This window comes from Engystomops pustulosus, chromosome 4, assembly GCF_040894005.1.
Source record: "Engystomops pustulosus chromosome 4, aEngPut4.maternal, whole genome shotgun sequence".
Taxonomy (NCBI): Eukaryota; Metazoa; Chordata; class Amphibia; order Anura; family Leptodactylidae; genus Engystomops; species Engystomops pustulosus.
Window position 1 is genome coordinate 148,822,213 of NC_092414.1, and position 23,721 is coordinate 148,845,933.

The 23,721-nt window shown below is 38.8% G+C and overlaps 1 protein-coding gene across 3 annotated transcripts in view; it reads left to right on the forward strand.

Annotated features, from left to right (window-relative positions):
- APBA2 (amyloid beta precursor protein binding family A member 2) overlaps positions 1 to 23,721 on the forward strand; it is a 220,182-nt gene that overhangs the window by 185,056 nt on the left and 11,405 nt on the right. For all 3 annotated transcript variants that reach the window (XM_072148038.1, XM_072148037.1, XM_072148036.1), the window contains one exon: positions 4,833 to 4,952. In XM_072148038.1, coding sequence (XP_072004139.1) covers positions 4,833 to 4,952 — 120 coding nt within the window. The remainder of the gene's footprint in view (positions 1 to 4,832; positions 4,953 to 23,721) is intronic.

The following is a 23,721-nucleotide window of genomic DNA, read 5'->3' on the forward strand; positions in this document are numbered from 1 at the left end:
GGCATTTGGATGGAGCTGTTTCCAAACTGTGGAAGCTGCAGCTCTGGATTTGAGTCTCCTGACTCTGGTCCTGGGATTTGGTTCTGTGTCAGTACTGAAGGTGTACTTCACTCCACCTCTGAACATTGACTGACTGTACTGACCTTGTGCCCCTCCCTGCCCAGGGGTGTTATGCTCCCGGTCAGGTGGTAGCACCTCTCCAATCACACTCCTTATTCAGCTGCTACTATGCAATATCCAGGTTCTAGAACCTTCATAGAGGTTCCCTCCCTCTGTCAACTTCTACCTATGTATATAGGTATATAAATGTGTGTGTGTATATATATATATGTAAGTGTAATATATATATATATATATATATATATATATATAAGTCCAAATCAGCACAATCTTATAGACTCCTAATAAGGAGGGGTGCAGCGCCCCCAAAGGTTCTGGCTTGATCCTCTTGTAGATAAATAAAGTAAAAGCGGGCAGTACTCTGTGGTTCCAATTTCAAAATAAAAGGTGAACTTTTTTGAACAATAGATTATTGATTATTTATGTATTCTGTAATTTATGTACCTATTTTACCATTTGTTTTAACCTGTAAAATACCCATTAATTCATCCTGATTTTTCAAAATACAAGATTTATGTCGCATTCTATAGCTGTTGAGCATAGATATTTATACGATTGTATCTTAATCTTAAACTAAATTTTTGTGTTGGCATCTGTATAAAAAAGCTTTATCTTATGGGTCTATATTGCCCCTCCCCTTTTACCTTTGTACTCTACAATATTGCTGTCTTCCTTTTCCTTGTGCACCCCTTTTTAACCTATGGGTTGAAATTTTCACATTATATTATTCAGTCTTCGTTCACTTGATAAAGGGGTACCTCACCCCGAAACGCGTTGTGTTTTAAGACCTCTAAAAAACCATAACTAAAAATCTAACTCCATGTGCCTGTGGCGTTACTACACAGGAGATCTCCCACTGATTAAAAGTCCATAATCTTTTTAAAAAAGTCCTTTATAAATAAAAAACAGCAGCTGATCAAGTGGAGCAGGAGCAAGGAGCATCATAAGCAACAGCCTGTTTTGTGCTAGACAAAGCATGAAACTGGTTGTTGCTTGTGGTGCTTTTTCCACCGACTTCTACTCCACCTGATCATTTACGAAAATTCGAAATAAACAATAATTTCACTCACTCCTCCCATTTTTCCCACTCCCTTCAACCCCGCCTTAACTTAAATAACGCATATCAAAAACTCCTTACTTTATTTTTTAGAAATCTTCTCAATAATTTCCAACACTTTATACCAAAATTTAGCCATTTCCACACATTCCCATTATAGGTGTACCAACCGAACCCCATATTGATTACCTTTCTAACATTTATAGTTTGTTAGTTTGTTTATTTTGTTCAACATTCTAGGTATATGATGCAACCTATTCACAATAAAATATTGTACAATATTCCTAGATAGCTTACTAACCTTTTGAGTGATCTCATTCCATTCTCTCAATTATATTTCCACCCCCTCCATCTCCCATCTAATTATTGTGACTAATACATTATTATCCTTGACTTTCTGCAACAAATAATTACAAATCCAAGCAGTGGCCCCTTTAGGGGAAAATGTCACTGCAATTTTATCCAACACCTCCCCTCTTACATACATAAGTGCTCCTTCCTCATTCCATTCAAAGCAATTATCATTCCCGAGTAAACTGTATCACCACGTTTTTCTAAATATCACCCATATTCTTTGCGGTTTGCACCATAATACTGCACACTTCAGAGCACCCTCTATTTTCCATAGGGACTTTACCCACTGCCCCTTCCTTCAGATCCCACTTTTAATCCGTTCACAGGTGTTTCCTAATAGCTCATCCTATTGATCCAGTTCTTTCCTCTAGACCATAAAACTCTTCTATTTCAATAAGAACTTTAATTTAGAGCTGATATAATAGAATTTAAAATTAATTTATTAACACACTTGTACCAGAATTTTGGCAAATTGGCGCCAAAACTTGTTTAAAATTTCTTAGGCCACATTTCTGAAGGCTTTTAGACCTTTTTTGGCAATCTTTGGCAATCAGAAAAATGGGCATGGCCTCATTGAAAAGAGGCATGGTCATCGGAAATATGTCTGTGGGCCAAAACTTGGTCTAAAGTAGGAACCAACAGTCTTATACTGCACCAGAATTTATCATGACATTGATAAATCTGGTGCAGCAAAAAAATTAGCGTTTTCTAGTAGGAAACTGGAGAACCTCAGATACATTAGCTTTCTCTTCATAAATACACGTGGAAGCTGTTTGCACCTGTAATTATGTGCAATCATCTACGCCAGACTACTGGCGCAGACTGCTTTGTAAATATGGGCAATTGTTAAATTCCCATTCAGGGTCCGCCAGTCTTTGACTAGAAATCACAAGTCTTTTGCTGTGCCAGATTTGTAACTGTGATATTAAAATCTAGTGTAGTAGTTGACGTTTTTGTGGCCATGCCCCCTTAGTCGGACAAGTTGGAAATGTGTCAAAAAAGGTCTAAAAGCCTTGATAAATGTGTCACAAGGCATTTTAGACAGTTTCTTTGATGCAAATCCGCCAAGATAGTCCTGACTTCATAGTCAGTTGTATGGACATGCGCCTGTACAACCGATCACTCCTGTCTATCAATCCCAACTGCCCTGGTATTCTCCCCCACATCCTGTGTTTCTTCAGCGTCAGGACGCTCTGTGCAGACAGCTCCATCTCCACAGAACGTCCTGCAGCTGTTATCTGCTTTGTGCGTTTTTAGCTATGGTCGGGTAACAGCAGCTGCTGGAGATTTGTTTCCTCAAGCTTTAGAGAAAATGGAAGATAGAAGCCATCTCTTGGTCTCTGTATCCAATCATTCAGACAACACAGAGTAAAGAAAGTCTGTGTAAGTACTTTTAATATGACAAACCCACAGAGCACAGCCTCTATATGTGGGGAGAGTAGTGGCAGGGTCTCTTAAAGGACACCTGTCATCAGGTCTGTGTCACTTGTTCTGTCACCTCTACCTGTTGGAGCAGCTCACAAGGATCCATCCCAGCCTTTATCTAGTTATTTCATACATTATTCATTGTAAAATCATCTATTTTTATCATGTAAATGAGGCTGGTCACATGGTCAGAGGCAGTGATGTCACCCCTGTTACCCCTCCCCTCTCCTCCCCCTGCTCATGTCTGTGTGTAATGTATAGTAAAGCATGGCTAGTGTGTATGTCACCTGCTGACATGCTGCATCCTCCTAATATACAGGTGAGAGACACAGACATCAGCTACACATCTGACATGTTCTGCTATAACATGGCTGCCTGGAGCTGCTGTATCTCTCCTAAACACACACACATGCACACACAGGCGGCAGGGGCCACCAGCACCAGGAAGCACATCATTATACAGCCTCACATCATTATACAGGCTGACAGTCATGCACTGGGGGTGTGGCTGTGCCTCCCACTCATGAATAGAGTGGACAGCTTGAATATGCTAATGCTTCATTGGACATTTCACAGGTCATTTGCATACAGATTTAGGACCTCATTGCTTAAGTTTACAGGCATGTAGAGGGACAATAAAGGGATAGAGGCAATGCTCTCTAATGGCAGTTTATGAAAATATATTTAGTTTAGGGGGGTTATTTTGCATGACGGGTTCTCTTTAAAGGGGGTTTCCCACAAATGAATATTCTTACATTTCAATCACCTAGTGATGTTAACACAATAAAGATCATTTTAACCCCTTACTATACAATGTTACACAGTTTTTTTGCTTTTTTGTTCCTATCACTCTCTAAGCAGACACATTATGATCCATCTAGTTTTGTGGGTTGATAATATTAGATTTTTAGGGTACAAGTGTATATACAATTTCATCTGGCTTCTGACATTGTACTAACACACTGACAAATAGAAAGAGAGATGAGACAGATCAGAGAAGATGAAATGCATGAGATGCCTATTACACAGAGGCTGACAGACTTTTACACTGCCAGCACTGCTACATCTAACAGATATGTGCCTGATTCCCACTTCTACCGGATCACTTATCTCCTTGTAGTTTGTAACTTCTCTTTCCTCACAATGTGCTTGCTGGCAGGAAGTGAGGGAGTGTCTGTGTATCAGTGTGAGCTCCGTGCTAGGACTGCCAGGGGCTGAGAGGCACAGAGCAGAAAGACAAAAACTCAGCAGCATGGGGTCACACACAAATCCAAGATGGCGGCCACCCGACCCTAAGTCAGAAGTTACAGGATCATGTCTAGGAGCAACTGAAATTGTGTACAGTAGGACTGATAAAGACAGGTTGGACTTATATCTGTGAAATTCTGTATTTTTGTTAATAACAGTGAATTAGAGAAAGTGTTATTTTGTTATCCTGAGTACATGTAAGAAACTTGTCTTCATGGGAATACCACTTTAAGTGCTGTGAATGTGGGAGTTGTAGTTGCCTCACCCTCCTTATCAGTGACTTCAGTTTATTGAAGCAACCAGTCCATATATTTAACCCTTACACTGCTTCCATGCAGTTTCTGACAAGCAGTGTAAGGGTTAACAGAAGTCAGTCATAAGGAGACATTGTACTATGCATGTTAATCAACAGTGAGCTGTTGTTCACTATATGACTTGGTTCACACAACTGTCAAGGATTTCCTTTAGCCTCTTCCATAATGGAAGAAAATAACAGCGGGAAATAGATGCCACTTACCACCATTTTCTGTAGACTTGCATGTATATGTGTATGTGTATCCTTACTGCTGTTAATAATTGTGTTTGTAAAGATTTGATTGATGGAAGCTTTTTTTCATCTCTATTACAGGGCCTTAAGAATCAAACACAACTAAAGCTTAATATTGTGAGTTGTCCCCCTGTCACTACTGTCCTCATCAAGAGACCTGACCTGAAATACCAGCTGGGATTCAGTGTACAGAATGGAATTGTAAGTGGAGTGAAGATGTCATTATTTGGATTATGGTTTTATTTTTCCTTTTTGGTTATGTAACCATATAACACTACAAACTGCATAGGGAGAAATAATAGAATAAGACCCCTGCATATAAAATACTTCTACACACAGCACCTTCCTCCCTTCCAAATTAAAGGGGTTGGCCACTGTTTTACTTAAGTTGCCCATGTGCCTTTACAGCCTTAATAATAATCCCTGTGTGTTCATCAAGTGATTCAGAATCCCTGCTATTCACTTTACTGCTGTCTGTAAACTCTATGTGGAAGGAACTAAGGAACTCTATGTGCAGGAACTAAAGCAGGAGATTATGACTAATCCTGCCCTGCCCTTTTCTGTGTGTCTGTCAGTGAGACGGACTGTGAGAAAAAGAGGCGCAGTGGGTGACGCCATTAAGACGGACTGAAGGAGTGAGAAGCAGTAAGTTCTGTATATATGAGGGCAGCATGGGGAGAACAGGAAAAGGCTTAAGCTCTCAAAGGAGGCAAAAACACAAGTTCATATACATATGCAGAGACATGCCTAAAGAGATTTGAAAAGTGGACATTATATAATATATAAGGCACACTCCCAAATTAATAATTACATGTCAACATGTTAATTTGGAGGATAAGGCAGTGTGTGATATATGGGCACCAAAATTTAGTTAGGAAATATATATTGTATCATCTTCACAGCTTAGTGCTGTAGCATTTTTATTTTTATTATTATTATGTTGTTTTATTGCGCTTGTTTTACTCTAATTATATCTTAGATATCCCTGATACATTTTTGTATTTTATGCACAGCTATTGTTTACTTGGTGGTTATAATAAAAAACAATAAAACAATATTTGAAAAGAAAAGGAACTACTGCATACACTCGTGTATAAGCCCAGTTTTTCAGCACAAAAAATGTGCAGAAAAACACCACCTCGGCTTATTCACAAGTCTATAAAAAAATAAACTACTGTGCTTACCTTTCTTCAGCTTTTCATCTGTAACAAAACGGACAGAGACACGACCATATTCTCTGCCCACCAGCACACACTATGAAGTGGCGGTGTCACTGCTGTTGATATCATAGTGTATGCCAGCGGGTAGAGTGCATGGACGTGTCTCTGTCCACTTTCTTACAGGAAGAGGAGCTGCGGGGTGCATCAGGCAGCACCAGAAGGTGAGTACAGTAGTTTATTTTTTTTATAAACCCAAGGGCTGGCTGCAGGGCATTACATAGGTGGGAGGGCTGGCTGTAGGGCATTTCATCAATGGGGGGGGGGGCTGGCAGAAAGGCATTTTATTACTAGGGGCTCTGCTGCAGGGCATTTCATTACTAGGGGAGGCTGTGACCAATGTGTTTCCCATTCTAGGTTTATACTGAAGATAAGAAGTTTTCCCAGTTATTTATGGCAAAATTAGGGGCTTTGGCTCACACTCAGGTCGACTTATACTTGAAAATATACATTATAAATGATATAAAAAATTTAGGTTGGGACAATATATAAAATATTTAGTCTAGACTTGCAATATCATGGTGGGTTTAAAGCTTCATAACTAAAAAATAACCAGGAGGGAAGAAAAACATTTTTCTCCGATAATATACACATTTATTTTTCAAATGAGTTGCTAAATCAATAGAAATTATATTCCATTGACAAGGTTTGAAATATTTTTTTTAATTTGAAATAATAATTTTGTCCTTCAAACATTACTTTCATCAAAGATTGCTCCATTTACTGCAATTCCAGCATTGCAGACCTTTGGCATTCTAGCTGTTATTTTCCTGGGTAATCTGGAGAAATTTCAGCATCCTGTTGTCGCCTCTTTACTGTTGACACTGAGGTTGAGACTGGCATTTAATGGTACTATTAAATTAAGCTGCCAGTTGAGGAACTGTGAGGCGTCAGTTCTCAAACTAGACACTCTAATGTACTTGTCTTGTTGCTTAGTTGTGCAACAAGAATAGACGTTTCACATGAAAATTCTTTTTTTTCTGGTCATTATGAGAGTATTGTAGAACAAACAAATGTGATGCTCCAGATTCTCAACCAGCTCATAGAAAGGTCAGTTTTATAGCTTCTCTAATCAGCCAAACGCTTTTTAGCTCTGCTAGCATATTTGAACAAGTGTTTTCAAAGGTTTTCTAAACATCCATTAGCCTTCTCACACAGTTAGCAAACACAATGTACCATTAAACCACAGGAGTCTTGGTTGTTGGAAATAGGTCTATATACACCTATATAGATATTGCATCAAAAAACGGAAGTTTGCAGCTAGAATAGTCAATTACCACATTAACAATGTATACAGTGAATTTATGAATCATTTAAATGTTAGCTTAATTGAAATGTACTTTTCTTTCAAAAATAAGGACATTTCTAAGTGACTGCAAACTTTTTAGCGGTAGCGTATATAACTAAGTCTCTTGTAGTCACTAGTTCTATTGATTAGTGCAATGTTGGGTAAAAGGTTAGTGAAAATTTAAATATGTTTGAAAGATTCTTGTAATGCAAGTTTCTGGTTTAGGTTATTTCGGCAGGTGTTTGGTGCCACCTACTGGAATAATCTTAACTGCATTACCTAAAAAGTGAATATGCTCTATCTATAATATAACCTGCATTTAAAAAAAATACATATTAAAATACTGTGCTCTACAAGTTTATACTATAGGACAGTGATGGCAAACCTTTTAGATGCCGAGTGCCCAAACAATAACCAAAATCCACTTATTTACCGCAAAGTGCCAGCATTGCATTTTATCAATCATATCGGCACCTTGAGGCCACTAATACAGCTGAAAGAAGGTGGGCAAATTCAGACTATCATTGTAGCTTCTCACCAGGGTCTCTCTGTACAGTAAGAATGTAGGGTCCAGTAGGAGGACCTACAAAGATACTGCAGTTCTATCAACACTTTCTCACTTTTACCACAGTTTCAAACAGCCAATGAAGTGTCATTTTAAAATAGCGCTGATTGTAGCATCTCTTAAATTGCCTGCGTCTGCAGGAAGATTTGGTTACTTTGGTCCTGTTTGGTGAGCTCTGTTTTGGGGTCAATGGTCTGAGTGCCCACAGAAAGGGCTCTGAGTGCCACCGCTGGCACCCGTGCCATAGGTTCGCCACCACTGCTATAGGGCATTGAAAGTTTCTGACAGGTTGCCTTTACTATTAAAAACAAATAGTTCCTCTGTACATTATGAGACCAAAAATTATGACACGTTGAAAGGAATCTGCAGGGAATCTTTACACTTTTATCACTTGAATAAGTGTCCCAACAAATTGCACTCTTTTTTTTGTCACAAGAGTAACCTTGAAGATACATAATAACATGTTTCCTCATATTGATGTGTGAACCTTTAATTAGCTTGGTTATAGACCCTGATTTCTTAGTAAACTCGTTAATTATTGATATTGTGTGTGTGGGGGGGGGAGTGTAGCGAACATTATTCTGAATTATTCTGAAATAAATTATTAAGAAATTTTCTTAAATTATTAAAAGAGAAAAAAAACTGACTGAAAAGTCTCAATTGAGAAGATACAGACAGGGAAAGAAAAATGTTCTGCTAGAAAATAGTGCTTAAAAAAACACAACAAACAGACCTGATCACAAAAGATCTCTGACCTGAATTCAGACCCATGGACACACTATACAGTTTTTTGTAAACTAAGCAGAACACACCTGCCATTAGGGTTGTGGAGTGGGAGTGGTGATGAGTTACCTGTGTTGTGGAGTCATTCGGGGACCATTTTGGTGGTCAGAGTCAGTTTCAAAGTTAGGGAAATTGCGGAGTCAGTCAGAAGTTTACCTTACTGACTCCACAGTTCTCTCTGGCACAATATTAAAAATGATCTCAGTTGTGATTATTCAGTGTTAGAGTTTTATTAGCAAGTTGAGATATTGTATTAAACTGGTTTAAAGGGGTTATCCCATCTAGGGGGTAGGGTCTATGATGGTCTCAATGATAGGACCACAACAGATCACGAGAAGGTCACATCCCGAGATGAGCGGAGCAGACAGGTTGCGCATAGCGGCTTTGCCCCATTCATCGCTATGGAGCTGACAGAGATTAGCAGGTACAGAGCTCTGCAATTTCTGTTATATCCATAGAGCGGGGCAGCCCGCACATGCACGAATGGTCCTCTTCAGGTGTGACGGTGTACTTTAGACCCCCATTCTCATAACCCATGGTGGTCCTATCACTGAGACCACCACTGATCAACTTTGTTTGACAACCCCTTTAAACCAGTTAAAAACAATGGGGCACATTTAACTAAGGGCTTTGCGCCTGTTTTCTGTCGGACTTTGCACATTCTTTTAGGTGAAAACGGCTTGCACAAGGATTTAAGAAGTGTACGTGCCACTATTGTGTTGCATGCGACCCTTTTGTGGCGCAGCTGCGCTAGCCTCCATGCAACACAAAATGCAAAGTCTGTTGCACGTTCTACCACAAAAAAGTTGGTGAACTCTGTCGGGCCAGTTCAGGGAAGCACCAGATTCATGATTTCTGGCGCACGTTCTTAATGAATCTAACGCACCAAGCATTGTACACGAAAAGAGCACAAAAAGTCAGTTTCTGACTTTCTTAGTAAATGTGCCCCAATATCTCAATTTGATAATAAAAGTCTAACACTGAATAATACATTGTCTGAAAAAAGCTGCTAGTGTTGTGATACAAGTGTCCAGTCAAGTCACATGTGTAAATGATGCCCTTATTTATTGGCAAGTTTATGATAGGAACTTATCCAAGTCCAAGTGTCCAATTTGTAGGACATCCCCTTTAACATAAGTTCATATTCAAAAGATTTCCAACAAAGTTTCTTAAAAACATCAAAAAATATAATTATTATTAAATAATGAAATTTGGAAATGGTTTCAAGACGCGCAGTATAATGGGCTTATTTTCACCATCACAGCAGTAAATTGTCTTTGACAATTGTTTTCAATTGTTGGCAATCATAACAATAGAACTTGCATATTATATTTTCCACCTGCACATTTTATATCTTTTCTTGGTAACAATGCTCATTATTGCTTTTCGCTTTGCACTTGAGGCTCTAAACTTTACATAACCTTTGCAATGTTTTGATGCTTGGTTAAAATTCTTTAGGTGTGAAATACAGAGAATATAAAATGTTACAGCTGGTGGATCTGCAGTGACAGGAGAAGGTATTTGCTCCCTCAGTCAGATGTCAGATGATAACAAATTTGTTTTTTTTTTAGTCTTTATATGAAATGAACTAAGGGAATTTAAGAAAACCCATAATGGATTCAGAATATTACTGCATTCAGTAAGAGTTCATGTTAGGTAAAGATCAGACACTTATTCAGCATAAGGAAATTTCATCTGCAAGGTGCCATTTACAGGTTCTCTTTGCTGTTCATCACTGTTCATCATACCCATTAGGGGGGAATAAATCTCTGAGGTTACGCCAGTTTTCTGCTGTATGTAGGATTGTCACATCGGCCAGTTTGGACCTTTTGGCTACCTATTCCACTTTTGACATATTCTGTTCATGCCATATTTATCTGAGAATTCCAGATTTGGTGCCTATCCATAACCAGTTTAGAACTAGTTGCGCCAAAATCTGCAACTTTTGTGCGACTTTTCACATAAAAAGTGGCAAGTACACTGCAAAACAATCTGTCAACGACAAATCATCGTTATTTGTGGCCAAAAAAAACTGTTTACAACTCCTTGCACCACAATTATCAGACACTTTTTAGACAAGGTGACATGTCAACAGTAATAGGGGCATGCCGAATGTTGTAATAAAAATTGAAGGACTTTTCAACACCGACAATAGGAGAGGTACAACTAGACAGTCTTGAACTATGCGAGACACATTGACATAGATCTGACACAGTATAAGACTACAGTATATTCTTATCATACAAGAATCTGCCCAATCCTTTTTTTAAACTGTACATTTTTATTAAGGAAATTTGAGTAAGGAGACAACAAAATAAATCTGAGCGAATCAGCAGAATATGATGTCAGTATTTCAAATGCTTCCATTACTCACTGGTTAACGGTTAAAATACCCTAGAGGGCCTGTAAAAGTAGTAACGAAAGCATTTTTTAAATTCAAAATAATATTTTAAAAAAGGAAAGATTCACATCTTCCCACTTTTTATATAACACACATATAATAAAATTAGATCTGGAATTAAACCTGGAGCATATTAGTTATCCCTGTGGCCCAAATTGGCTATTCTATATAAAAATAATTACATCATATGGTTAACGCTGTAACACAGAAAAATCTCCACATTTCCCAAAAGTATAGGAGTAGTGGATTCGGAGTAGTGATCAGCAGACCCATTGAGGTACGGGTTGAGCCAAACCTGAACCTCAAAATTATGTTAAGGCTTGGGTCCAGAGACTGAACCCCTGCTAATCAACACCTGTGATCGGTGCTGGCAGTGATTGCAGGAGTTAACTCTTTAAATGCTGCTGGCAAAGCTGCCAGGACCTTTGCAATAGTGGTGCACAGGGCATTTAAAGACTAACTAAACTGCTTACAGGTCTTAATGCACTCGTGGTTTAGGGTCCCAAATCAACCTGTTTGACAGCTGTATGTGAAGAAAAGTAAAAAAAACTTCATGTGAGTTATATGAAGCACATCAAACTCACATCAGAAGATCCTGGCACCTCCTCTCGGAGTCTGGCAACTGAAACCCGGACAATGTGCAGGACATGTACCTACAGCACTTGCACAGTAAAGCAAGGGTATACTACATCAGTTTCTCTTGCCGGATCGTGAGAAGAGACGCCAGCACAGTCTCTACTGATGTAAGTTCAATGTACCTCAGTGGACTCACATCTAGACAGGGCGATTTGGGGCATTAAAACACCAGTACGTAAGGACCTGTGGGTGGTTTAGTGTCCCATTTTGCCTCAACATGTTCCTTTTAAAGAAGAACACCTGTAATCATGCCAGCTCCGAATGGGGGTGTTAAATATTTTTGGTTTGTATTACCAATAGTCTGGGTTGCAATGATTTTATATGGGAAAACTATGTGAATCATCTCTGTGATCAGACTGACATACAGAATAAAGGGGACATAGGGGGGAACATGTATCATTGTTATGATTTTGTGTTCCTGCCTTTTTTTCTGCTGGTCAGATGTGTCTTAGGAGTTTTTTGATACATCTGTGTTAAGGTCTTTAGTAACTTTGCAATTTTTTTTAATCAAAAGTCCCCCAAAATTAGTAAACAGCTCTAAGCTGTTGCTATGCCTGACAAGAGCATGTCTGGTATTGTGCCAGAATCGGTCACTTTTGTGTGACTTTTTAAAAACTTTGCTGCTCCCACATCTGGAATTGTGTGATAACTCAGGAAACGCTGAGGTTGCAGTTCTGTGGTTTACTTTATCTATTTATCTGCTACCATTAACTGATAACTATGGGGACTATTGCAAATTTCCTTGTAGAGAATAATTTTCATGCGCTCTAAGCCATCTCACAATCAGCTGTGTATTCGACTGTTGGTATGATTCTTCTTTTCTTAATTGGTTCTTAGCAAAGTATTTTCTGTTATATTGTTTTTGTAGAAATGAATCTAGTTTTTTAGATAAGCTATTAACCCTTAGTGCTCACACAGCACAGGCTATAGACTGCATGTAACTGGGTTACTTATGATTTCTTTCACTTATTACATGTTCCCTGCTCCTCCATGTGATAGAAGCTGCCAGGCTGTCACCATATACGTCCTATATGTGCAGTGTTTATTTTATTTACTTGTGGGAAACTAAATCAGTTCAATGCTAAATTACTTTGAGAGAGAAGCCAAGGCGATGCTAACTGGCTTTAGCCTGAGGGCATAGATTGACATGCATTTGTCTCCGCTTACTTCACTTCTAGTGAAAAGGATGAGCAGCACAAAGTAGGCATCCTTCTGTTTGTTTTGTTAGTAGGAATCATATATTAATTTGGTAAAATCCCTATAGCTTTACAGTTATGCTTTAAGAAAACGTCAGTGCATATTGTTATTTCAAAGTCCCTTACCACAGAGTACCACTAGATGGCAGGCTTTACTGTGCCATAGACGCATATACAACATCCATTTTTTCTTATCCCCACCAAAAGCTCTAACCTGCAGTAATCACTAAGGTATGTGAACAATATAATATTGGATTGGGATTTTATTTACTTCAGGCATTTGACAGCATAAAGTGTCATTCAGTATAACTCCTACATTGAATCATGAAATAGAAATATCTGTATAAGAGAATTGGGATTGTAGAGAATTATGTCACATTGTGCCTGACACACTGGCCCACATTTACTAAGGGTAGTGCGCCAGATTTCTGTCAGACTTTGCACGCTCTTTTCAGTGCAAACTGCTTCCACGGGTATTTAAGAAGTGTCCGAGTCACATTTCTGGTGCACGTGACACTTTGTGGCGCACGCTGCACTACTCTTCATGCGTCACAAATTTCTGCACTGTTCTGGGGCTCAGTCGGAAAGCCAGATTTAACATGCAAAGTCTGACAGAAATGTCTCACATGCTCTATGTTAAAGGTGCACGAGAAAAAAAAAGGTGAACTCCGTCATAGCAGTGCAAAGGGCGCCAAATTCATGAAGAATGTGAGACACAAATCGTGAATCTGGCGCCCTCTGCACGATACACAAGCAAACTGCACACAAATAGCTATATTAGACTGAGTGGAAAGTAAAAACGAAATTTTAATGCCAATTTTAATGCCAAGTTGTTAAAGATTCTATTCAGCAGTTGTTTATAAAGGGGCGTTCTAGGAATGAACATAATTCATATGGGTCATTAAAGTATAATCTGATATGTAAATTTTGTTCCCCTTAGAAGACAAATGTTGTGGACAAACACTACAATGAAGAATTAAAATTCTACTGGCCCTTTAACCAGTCCTGTGATTTTGTGCCTGTGGAGCAGACACAAGACAGGAGATAGTCACTGCTGCAATGCCTGGACAGGTCATGTGATCACCACCATATTTGGCTGTAGTCAGTTGGTTGTAGTGCATTCAGTATGGCCAGTGTTGTGGTGAAACCCATCTCAGTGGTGTAATGTGCAGTGATGGCAGTTACACATCATTACTATGGTAACAGAGCAGGACAGTCTATTACATCATCACTGGGAGCAGAGCATAAAAGCGAGGAGCTGTTACTGAGAACTGTGGGATCATGGGACTTGTAGTATCCTGTAGCTGCCATCTTGGAGATACCTCCTCCTACTTTTTAAAACCCATAAAATTTGGTGAGCAAACTATTTAAGCACTGTGTTGTGATTAATGACTTTGCATTTTGTTGTATTCGTTTATTTATAGCATTATGGATTTTTGTATCAGAGTTTCATATTCCCAGAATACCCCTTTTAAGTTTTTCTCGGGAAGTTATACATTTATTTTATTTTTATTAATTATTTCTACTCATACATAATATAGTGCAAGTGGCTTGAGATACAGGGATCAGAGGGTCACACACGTTTCCACCAGATCGTAATCTACAGGATGCGAATACAATTGAAAGTTATGGCAGAACATAAAGCATGTGACTCCCTGTTCTACCATTCAGAGTAGAGCTGGGCATCAGGAGTTCCTAGACAAAGCTTGAATGGTAGCTCTAGAAATGCCAAATTTGCCCCTGAACCCAGTCATACTAAACTCCTTAAAGAGAACCTGTCACCGGATTTTACCCCATTAAACTAGCTGCACAGTTTTGAGTGTAAGCACCTTTTGAGCTTGCACAGCCATGAGTCTTCTTGAGAATGAGGCAACAAGTTTTTCACACCTGGATTTGGGGATCCTCAATATGGGGATGCCATTCTTTCTCTCCTGTTCCTTCAGGTTGGATAGTGAACATTGGTGCAAGTCAAGTCTCTCCAGAGATGCTCAATTGGGACTAGGTCAGGGCTCTGGCTGGGACAGTCAAGAATGGTCACAGGGTTGTTCTGTGGCCACTGATTTGTTATTTTAGCTTTATGTCATTGACTTGTTGGAAGGTGAAACTTCATCCCAGTCTGAGGTCCATAGCAGTCTGGAAGAGGTCTTAATCCAGGATATCTCTGTACTCGACTGCATTCATCTTTACTTCAATTGCAATCAGCCGTCCTGTCCCTCCCCCATAGCATGATGCTGCCACCACCATGTGTCACTGCTGGGATTGTATTTGGCAGGTGATGAGCAGAGCTTGGTTTTCTCACACCAAAAAGTTCAATCTTCATCTCATCAGACAAAAAAAACTTATTTCTCAGCGTCTGGGAGTCCTTCATGTTTCTTTTTTACCTTTTTGACTTGTGGAACTTTTCCCCATCTCCCTACTGCATCTCTGACTACAGCTACTACAGCTCAGCCAGAGTGATCTTGGAGTTTTTATTTACCTCTCTCACCAAGGCTCTTCTTCGTTTGGCTGGACGGCCAGATCGAAGAAGAGATGTGGTCGTCCCAAACTTCTTCCATTTAAGGATTATGGGGGCCATTGTGCTCTTATCAACCTTGAGTACTGCATAAATTCTTTTGCAACTTTGACCAGATTTGTACCATGGCCACAATCCTGTCTCTAAGTTCCTTAGACCTGATGATTCTCATGTTCTCTGACATGCACTGTGAGGTCTTATGTACACAGGTATGTGTCTTCCCCAATCAAATCTAATCGGTTTAATAAGACACAGCTGTCCTCCAATGAAGGTGTAGAACCATCTCAAGGAGGATTAGAAGAAAATGGACACGGCAGCATGTTAAATTTCAGTGTCACAGCAAAGGGTCTCAATACTTATGACCATGTGATATTTCAGTTTTTCTTGTTTAATAATTCATCAAAAATATCTACATTTCTGTGCAGAGTGTACATTCATGAGCAAAAGAAAGAACCTTTTTGATCTTACCAATTTGATGCAATTAGACAAAGAATAAAAAATGTAAAGGGGTCTAAATACTTTCCGCACCCACTGTAATTTTTTCTTGGTAATAAAGAACCCAAGATAGGGACGTCAGAAGTGATGCTCCCCTTGCAACTACTAAACCTGACTCATCGCACACAAATATGACTCTTCTGCTCACTGAGAGAGGACAGTAAAAACAATTTTTTACATTTTTTTTAAGCCCCCGCAGCCATATGTATAAAACATTGATTCCTGGACTACCCCTTTAAATGAATGCTTAAGAGTGGTGACTATAAGAAGGAAGGGTAGCAGAAGTTGCTATTAGCTTTTCTGATGGATTTCACTAAAAATGGGATAAAGTAGCCTTCAATGTAAGTCACGTTATGGAGGCGATCCTTTTTTTCTGCTGTTATGCCGCTGAGCACATTATAATAATAATCTTTATATATACAGCGCCATGAAATTCCGTAGCGGTTTACAAATCATTGTTTGTGTGTTAGCAGATATAAAACCATGATCTGTGATACCAATGGTTATATTCTTATATCTGTGATATGGCCATGTGCAGGTTATTTATTATTATTATTACACTATTTTTATAAACTGTTAGTTCTAGAGAATGTATGAATGAAACAATGAATGTAGAATTTTCTTGCTGCGGTAGTTGTATGCCCCTAGACCTGTGTAAGAAGCGGTGATGTTGTAGCAGTTTCGAGTGTCTCTGCGTATTATTCCATACAAAGCCTCCTGCCGACATCACACACTTAGGTGGCAGTGCTGCATTGTACACTGCAGATTATTAGGCTGGAGACGTACACAGAGCCCTATAGCAGACGTCTCTTCAGTTGATGTGTGGTACTCTACAGAACGGATAATTTGCCAGAATGGATGTAATTAAACATCCACCACCTACATGTCATTTTCTCATTATGCATGCAGCTGCTAGTTATTTACTTGGCTCACCACATGGCAGATTTTGTGTTTTTATAATGTAGAATGTAAAGCAAGTCCATATCTGGGAGATAAGTAACTTTACTGTGAAAATAACACTCAATCTTGCCCTGAGCTGAGAGAGCCTTCAGGTTAAACCCTTTATATCTGTTTCCTGTTTCTCTTTCACTGCTAACATATTTTTCATTTTTGGTAAAATGATCGGGGAAAGGGTATAAACATGAGAGCTCTAACTAGCTACCAAAATTCACCAGCAAGCCGGGCTGGATTTTTCCTATAGACACAGAAGGAGGCTCTGGTTGGATGAAGAATGACTGCTGTGAGGGCTACATACATTACGAAGATCTATGATCTTTTAGTTTGTGATAATGTGATAACCCTATTCAACTGGTCATCGGATTTGGTAGGGTTCAACATGGCATTTTTGTCAAGATTGCAAAAAACCCGAAAAACATACAACTGATGGTGTGGCCTAGATGGCCTAAACACACATGCTCATTGGGTCATTCTTAGTTACTATGGGGGAAAGTTATTGTACACCAACGCTCATAATAAAGGTTAAACCCCCTGTCACGGTGGATACATCAAGAGACTTAGACCTCTACATGGATCCGTTGAGCAGCCACACCATCGGAAGCACTACACCAGGTCCTATCTGCTGTGGTTTTGTGCTTTCAGGTTTTTAGGAAGTGTGCCCCCTGCTAACCCAATCTGTTGCCTCCCCTATACACCCACATGGCGTGGAGGTTACGTGGTCACAAGAATTATCAAAATTCTTGCATTGCTAAAGAAATTGTGATTATTTCAGTGCTTCTACTCCAGTGCTTTTCCATACTAGATGAGAAAATATTTGGAAAAAAAAACCCCGGTACAATCCAGAAAGAATTTTATGAAATATGAAAAGTAATTTCTTTATGTGGCTCAGTTTTGATCACCTTCTTATGTATCTGCTGTTTACAAAATACATATAGTCACTGAATATGTATATTTTAGTATTGAACAGAAGTTTATAGAGAGTAAAACAAGCAATAGTATTCTGAGAGATGAGAGCACATTGTGATATGAAGTGAAGTGGCTTTTGTCAGGATTGGTACCTTTATAGTGCAATGATGTATGACATCTTGAAGGCTAGACTTGCATCGTATTTGTGTGGAAATAATGTCATGTAAGATTCACTGAATATTATTGCTTGTCTTATTTTCTCCTGGAGCAGAAATTAGTTTCACCATTGTACGATATGTGTAGAGAAAAATATCAATAGCCCTTTATGTATGCCATTCATACGTACACTATTTTCAGATTGGGAACATTACTCGGCGTTGGTCGGTCTATATTAATAGGAAATGATGGAACTGAAAGTACAGTAAAATGTTATGATGTTCATACCATATTGTGTCTGTAGTAATTCCTCCAGAGGTAGTCTGAAGTCGCTTTATATTCGCATGTTTACCAAACAGAGTGCAGTCTTCCACTTGGGACCCCCCTTTATTATTGCTCGTTGTGCACTTGAGGACAGCTGGTGTTTCTGAAGTCAGTGTAGGCTGCGGATACCCATCATGCAGGATAAATTGGCATTAACAACATAGCTTCTCCACAGCTGTCAGCTAATCACGGAGGCCCCCTGGAGGATTCAGTACAGTATAAGAGGGACCTACTAGTTATGGAACCTGTCGAACAAACCACTCAAAATCTCTCATCTAAAACGCTGCCATACATTTTCCTTCCTATTTAGATTTGCATATTTATTTGCGACCGTATGTTTCATATGTGATATGAGATGGATATAATATTTGAGCCTATATTATTTACACAGAGAGGCTTTTGTACATATCATTAAATGATGATAGGTGAAAGGGTATCATCTTTTCTAACATATATTTTACTCAGGGGGGACTGCAATCTGTGATCTAAACATGGTTGTCTATACCACTACAGTAGATCTCTACCCCACCAAGTCTGAACACAGAAAATTATTTGTTCACTATTTGCATTTGCACATTTTTGCACCAAAAGGGTGGATATCCTGGGTGAAGAGTGCAACTTTTTCCACAAAATGCAGCAGAAAAACCTGTAGATCCACCAAATCATATGCTAAATCACCCATCAATGTGCAATTGTAGTTTTTATCATAACATTTGAGGCAAAACCCAGTAATTTCTGTGATAAATTAGGCATTTAAGTGCAGTTCACTCAAATCTCGCATAAAGTTAAGCAAAAACCCAACATCAGAAAACCAACTAAACACGCTGATAAATTTGCCCTTATGTCCCTACACTGATGATTTTACATTGGCGTTGTGAAACCACCCTTAGGGTACATACACACAGACATATGCCCACCCGGCCTTACTCAGTAGGTAACAGCAGCACGCTGGAGAGGAGAGAGCTGCTCACCCCTCCCCTCTCCATAGAAAACAGTGGTGCACACACAGGGAAAGATCTATTCCCCATGTGTGGCATCGTATTGCTGCCAGGCCACTGTTGCCGTCTATTGGAATGTATATCTGGTTTGCAAACACGTCCCCCACTTGGTCATATAACTGAGGCCTTACATTCAGGCTTTTGTGCACTATTTGGTTTCAAGAAAGAATAAGCCAGTATACATAAGAGGAGTAACATGTACAGGCGGTCCCATACTTAAGGACACCCGACTTACCGACGAACCCTAGTTACAGACGGACCCATCTGCCCACTATGGCCTCTGGGGAAGCTCTCTGAATGCTTTACTATAGTCCCAGACTGCAATAATCAGCTGTAAGGTGTCTGTAATGAAGTTTTATTGATAATCCTTGGTCCCTTTACAGCAAAAAATTTGGAAAATCCAATTGTCACTGAGGCAAAAAAAATTTTGCCTGGAGCTACAATTATAGCTCCAGACAAAGTTTCGACTCCATTACAGTTTCGACTTACATACAAATTCAACTTAAGAACAAACCTATGGACCCTATCTTGTATGTAACCCGGGGACTGCCTGTACTGTACATCTATTACTTTTAATAACTACATAATGTAACCATACTTAGTATTTATATAAAATAATTCTCATATTTCTGTTCTTTTTCAGAGCACTGTGATATTTTATGCTGACTTTTTATGTTTACGGCTAATTTATTTCATTGTGACTAAATAAAAGTCATATAAAAGGCTCTAGGTTATCTCTAGTTCCTGTAGAAGAGTCTCAGACTTGCTTGTCTGATTTTGTTCTCCTGCAGTTTTGGCAGGGTGCACATTCAGAGGTATCTGTCTAACACTGCTTACTAAAAATGGAAAGGACCAGCGAGATTTACAGTAACTTCAGTGCCCAATGCCCCAAGTTCACAAATTCAAGAACAGCGAGTTAAAGGAAATGAACCACTAGGATTTAGTGGTTTTAACCCAAGCTTATTTACATGCCCCTGAAACAGGGTCCACTCTTCATTTAACTGCTAATGGCTTATTATTCGGCAAAAAGGACTTGGGTTTTTTGTTGTTGTTGTTTTTGGTTTATCTTATAATATTGTTTTTTTTTTTGCGTCTATCACAAAATGCTCTTTTTTTTGGCTCACATGTCCCTCAAAGAAGCAATTGGTCTTGATGAATTTGGTACTGGTTTTGTAGTATTTATAGGCCAGGGGGTGACTGGATTAATTTTGCACCAAAACATGCGCCAAAATCGCAAGTCATGAATTAACCAAATTGAATTAACTAGTCTAACCAAAAAATGAATTTGGCGCAACAAGGTTCTAATTTAAAGTGACTTTGCACTGTCCTATGTTCATTTAGCGCAATGGAAAGTCGCAAAACAGCATTTGTACCACAATTGCGCCAGAACAATGACAAACATTGACAAAAACCCAATGATAAATCCCCCCATTGAATCCATCTTTAAGTAGTTTGTGGTGATTAAAAAGGCAGTATCATAAAATAGTTTGAAATAAAAATTCAAGCAAACAGTTTTCATTCCCATACTGTGTGTAAAACAATTTCAACCAATTTTCTTAAGATCTACTAAATATGGAGTAAAAAGTTTAATTAATAAAGTAATGTTTCTGACAAGAGTAATTAGGATAATGACAGCTTATGAACTAATGCACTATTTTTTAAACATTTTCTTTGATTTTACTTCTTAAATGCAGAATGAAATAACTTTCTAAACCCTCTGTAAGAATTGTTTTGTTATGGCGTATTTGTAATTTCTTCACATATTTTGTGGATCCTAGCTGTATTGTCTTTCTTACTTCATCTCAGTGTAAAAGACAGCAACAGAGAGAGAGAGGATGTTTTACACTGCAGTTCAAAGAATGTAGAGGCTGGAAGTGTCAAAATCTTCAGCAAGGAACAGGTCATACAAGTTCCTCTGTACAGTTTATAGATAGACTGGAATAAATAGAAAAAGGGAGACTGGACTGTGACTGATACCAGAGAATGGGCCACATTTATTAAAGTGTTTGCACCAGTTTTCTGTCTGACTTTGCACTAGAAAGAACATGTAAGCTGCTTGCACATGTATTTATAAAGTGTCAGCACCAGTTTTGTGTCGTGGCTTTTCTGTGCCCGACAAGAAAGAAAAAATGTGCACCTAAAGGGGCGTCTTACTTCTTAGTTGGACCATGCCACAATTCTTTTGACCTGCACCACGATTGTGCAGCATTAACAAAGTGCACCAAAAAATGTAGGGACAACCAGGGAGCAAGAGCAGTGCAGGGAGTGCCAGATTCATGAAGACAGTGCACCACAATTCATGAATCAGATGCACCCTGCACACTCTACAGGCAAACTGCACAAGGAGGTAGAGACCCCTCTTGGTTTGTAGGAGAACTCAGTAATGGAATGAAGAAGTGCCTGTTCCTCGTATCAGGAGAAATGCACCATCTCTAGAAAAGCTTCAAATAATTAGAGCTGCAAATCAGGGGGTGTGATACTGAAAAAAAGATAAAGTCCAGTGTCCATTTTAGAACATGGTCAGAGGTCAGAGTCATAGATAATATAATGCTATTTTTTTTATACGTGGCACTGACACTTGAGTCTGAGTCTGACACCTCCTGCCTAGCAAACATGCCTAAATGATGTGTGAGAATGATATCTGACAATCTTTAAACCTCACAACTTCATGTCAGAGACATACACTACTTATAACACTGGATATACTTCCTGCCTAGCAAACCTGCTCAAATGATGTGTGAGAACGATATCTGACAATCTTCACACCTCATATCTCAGGCTCAGAGGCTTGTGTAAAGAATACATTGCATCTTTCTACAAACTGTGGAAGCCAATGAGGAAGAGAGAAGGGGAAGGGGGGAATAACCAAGCATCCAGTACATTAGTTTCTCAGATATAAAAAGTATTGTCAGATATCGTTCTCACACATCATTTGAGCAGGTTTGAAAGAGACTGCCCGCCACACAGACAGACAGTCACTGAAAGAGAATGCCGGCCACACAGACAGTCACTGAAATAGACTGCCGGTCTGGGATTATTTAGTTTAAAAAAAGACGACTGAGGGGAGACCTCATTACAATGTACAAATACCTGAACGGACAGTACAAGGATCTCTCCAAAGATCTTTTTATACCTAGGCCTGTGACCAGGACAAGGGGGCATCCTCTACGCCTAGAGGAGAGGCGATTTTACCATCAACATAGACAGAGGTTCTTTACTGTAAGAGTGATGAGACTATGGAACTCTCTGCCGCAGGAGGTTGTTATGGCTGACTGTATGTACATGTTCAGGAGAGGCCTGGATGCCTTTCTGGAGAGAAAAAATATCACGAGTTATGGGGATAAAACATTTATTTAATTCTTAAAGGTTGGACTTGATGGACTTGCGTCTCCTTCCAGCCTTATATACTATGATACTATAATACTAGTTTGGTATTAATGAAAACACTGAATAAATTAGATATTACATTCTGTAAAGTATATATTCTCTCTAATTACTTCCCATGTATTCAAACACTATTCTTTTTCTATTTTTAGCTACTATGGGACCCCATAAATATTGATTTATTAGATTATTATCATCATTATAGAATCATACCTACAAAGTTGTGGGAAATTATTTTCCCTAGATCTGTTATTTGGTTACAAACAATTTATATATACAGTCAGTTTTCTGTTTTGTAGCTAAAGCCAACTGTAGGTTTTATACGTATATATCCTAAATTAGAGACATATATTTTGCTTGGATAAATTGGTGAAATAAAAATGATTCACAATTGTTTATAACTTAGGAGACTACAGTAATATTATATATATTTCCCTTCAAATATAGAATTAACCCATAACCTATGGAAGTCCCATATGCAGTATGAATAAAATATGATTCACTGGAGAGCAGACATGTCCCAATAACATAATTTACTCCATAGAAGACCAGTATTGAAACAGAACTCTGTAAAATAATACAAATAATACAAACACTGTAGATAATACAGCGTTTGAATTGGCAAATGGGGCCTCTAGTCTTTCTATTGCTGCTGTATTTTGGCCATAAGCTGTTTACTATAAACCTATCTATATGACTTTAATAGTGTTATAGGCATTTATTGTGTTATAGGCATTTATTAAGAAAAAAAGAAATTTGACATCTGCTGACAGTGAGGAAATTCAATCTTGCTGAGAGCTTCATGACATTTCAGCAGCACAATTTATTCCAAAACCTGGCAGCAGTTTCTTAAAGGTATATTTCCATCTAGTACACTTATGGTGATTCTTAAGAAAATTCCTTCAATATATGATAGATGCAGGTCCCGTAACTACCTCATTTTCTATTTTTAGAACTTAAAAGAGAGTCAAACATGTGCAGCTGGATCTTGAGATGAGTTAAAATGGGGATACAATACAGTAGACTAAGAGCATAGGGCAGTGATGGCGAACCTTTTAGCCGCCGAGTGCCCAAGTGCATCCCAAAACCCCCCTTATTTATTGCGAGGTGCCAACCAAAACTAAAAAGCAGTAATTTATTGCTCCCTGTTCC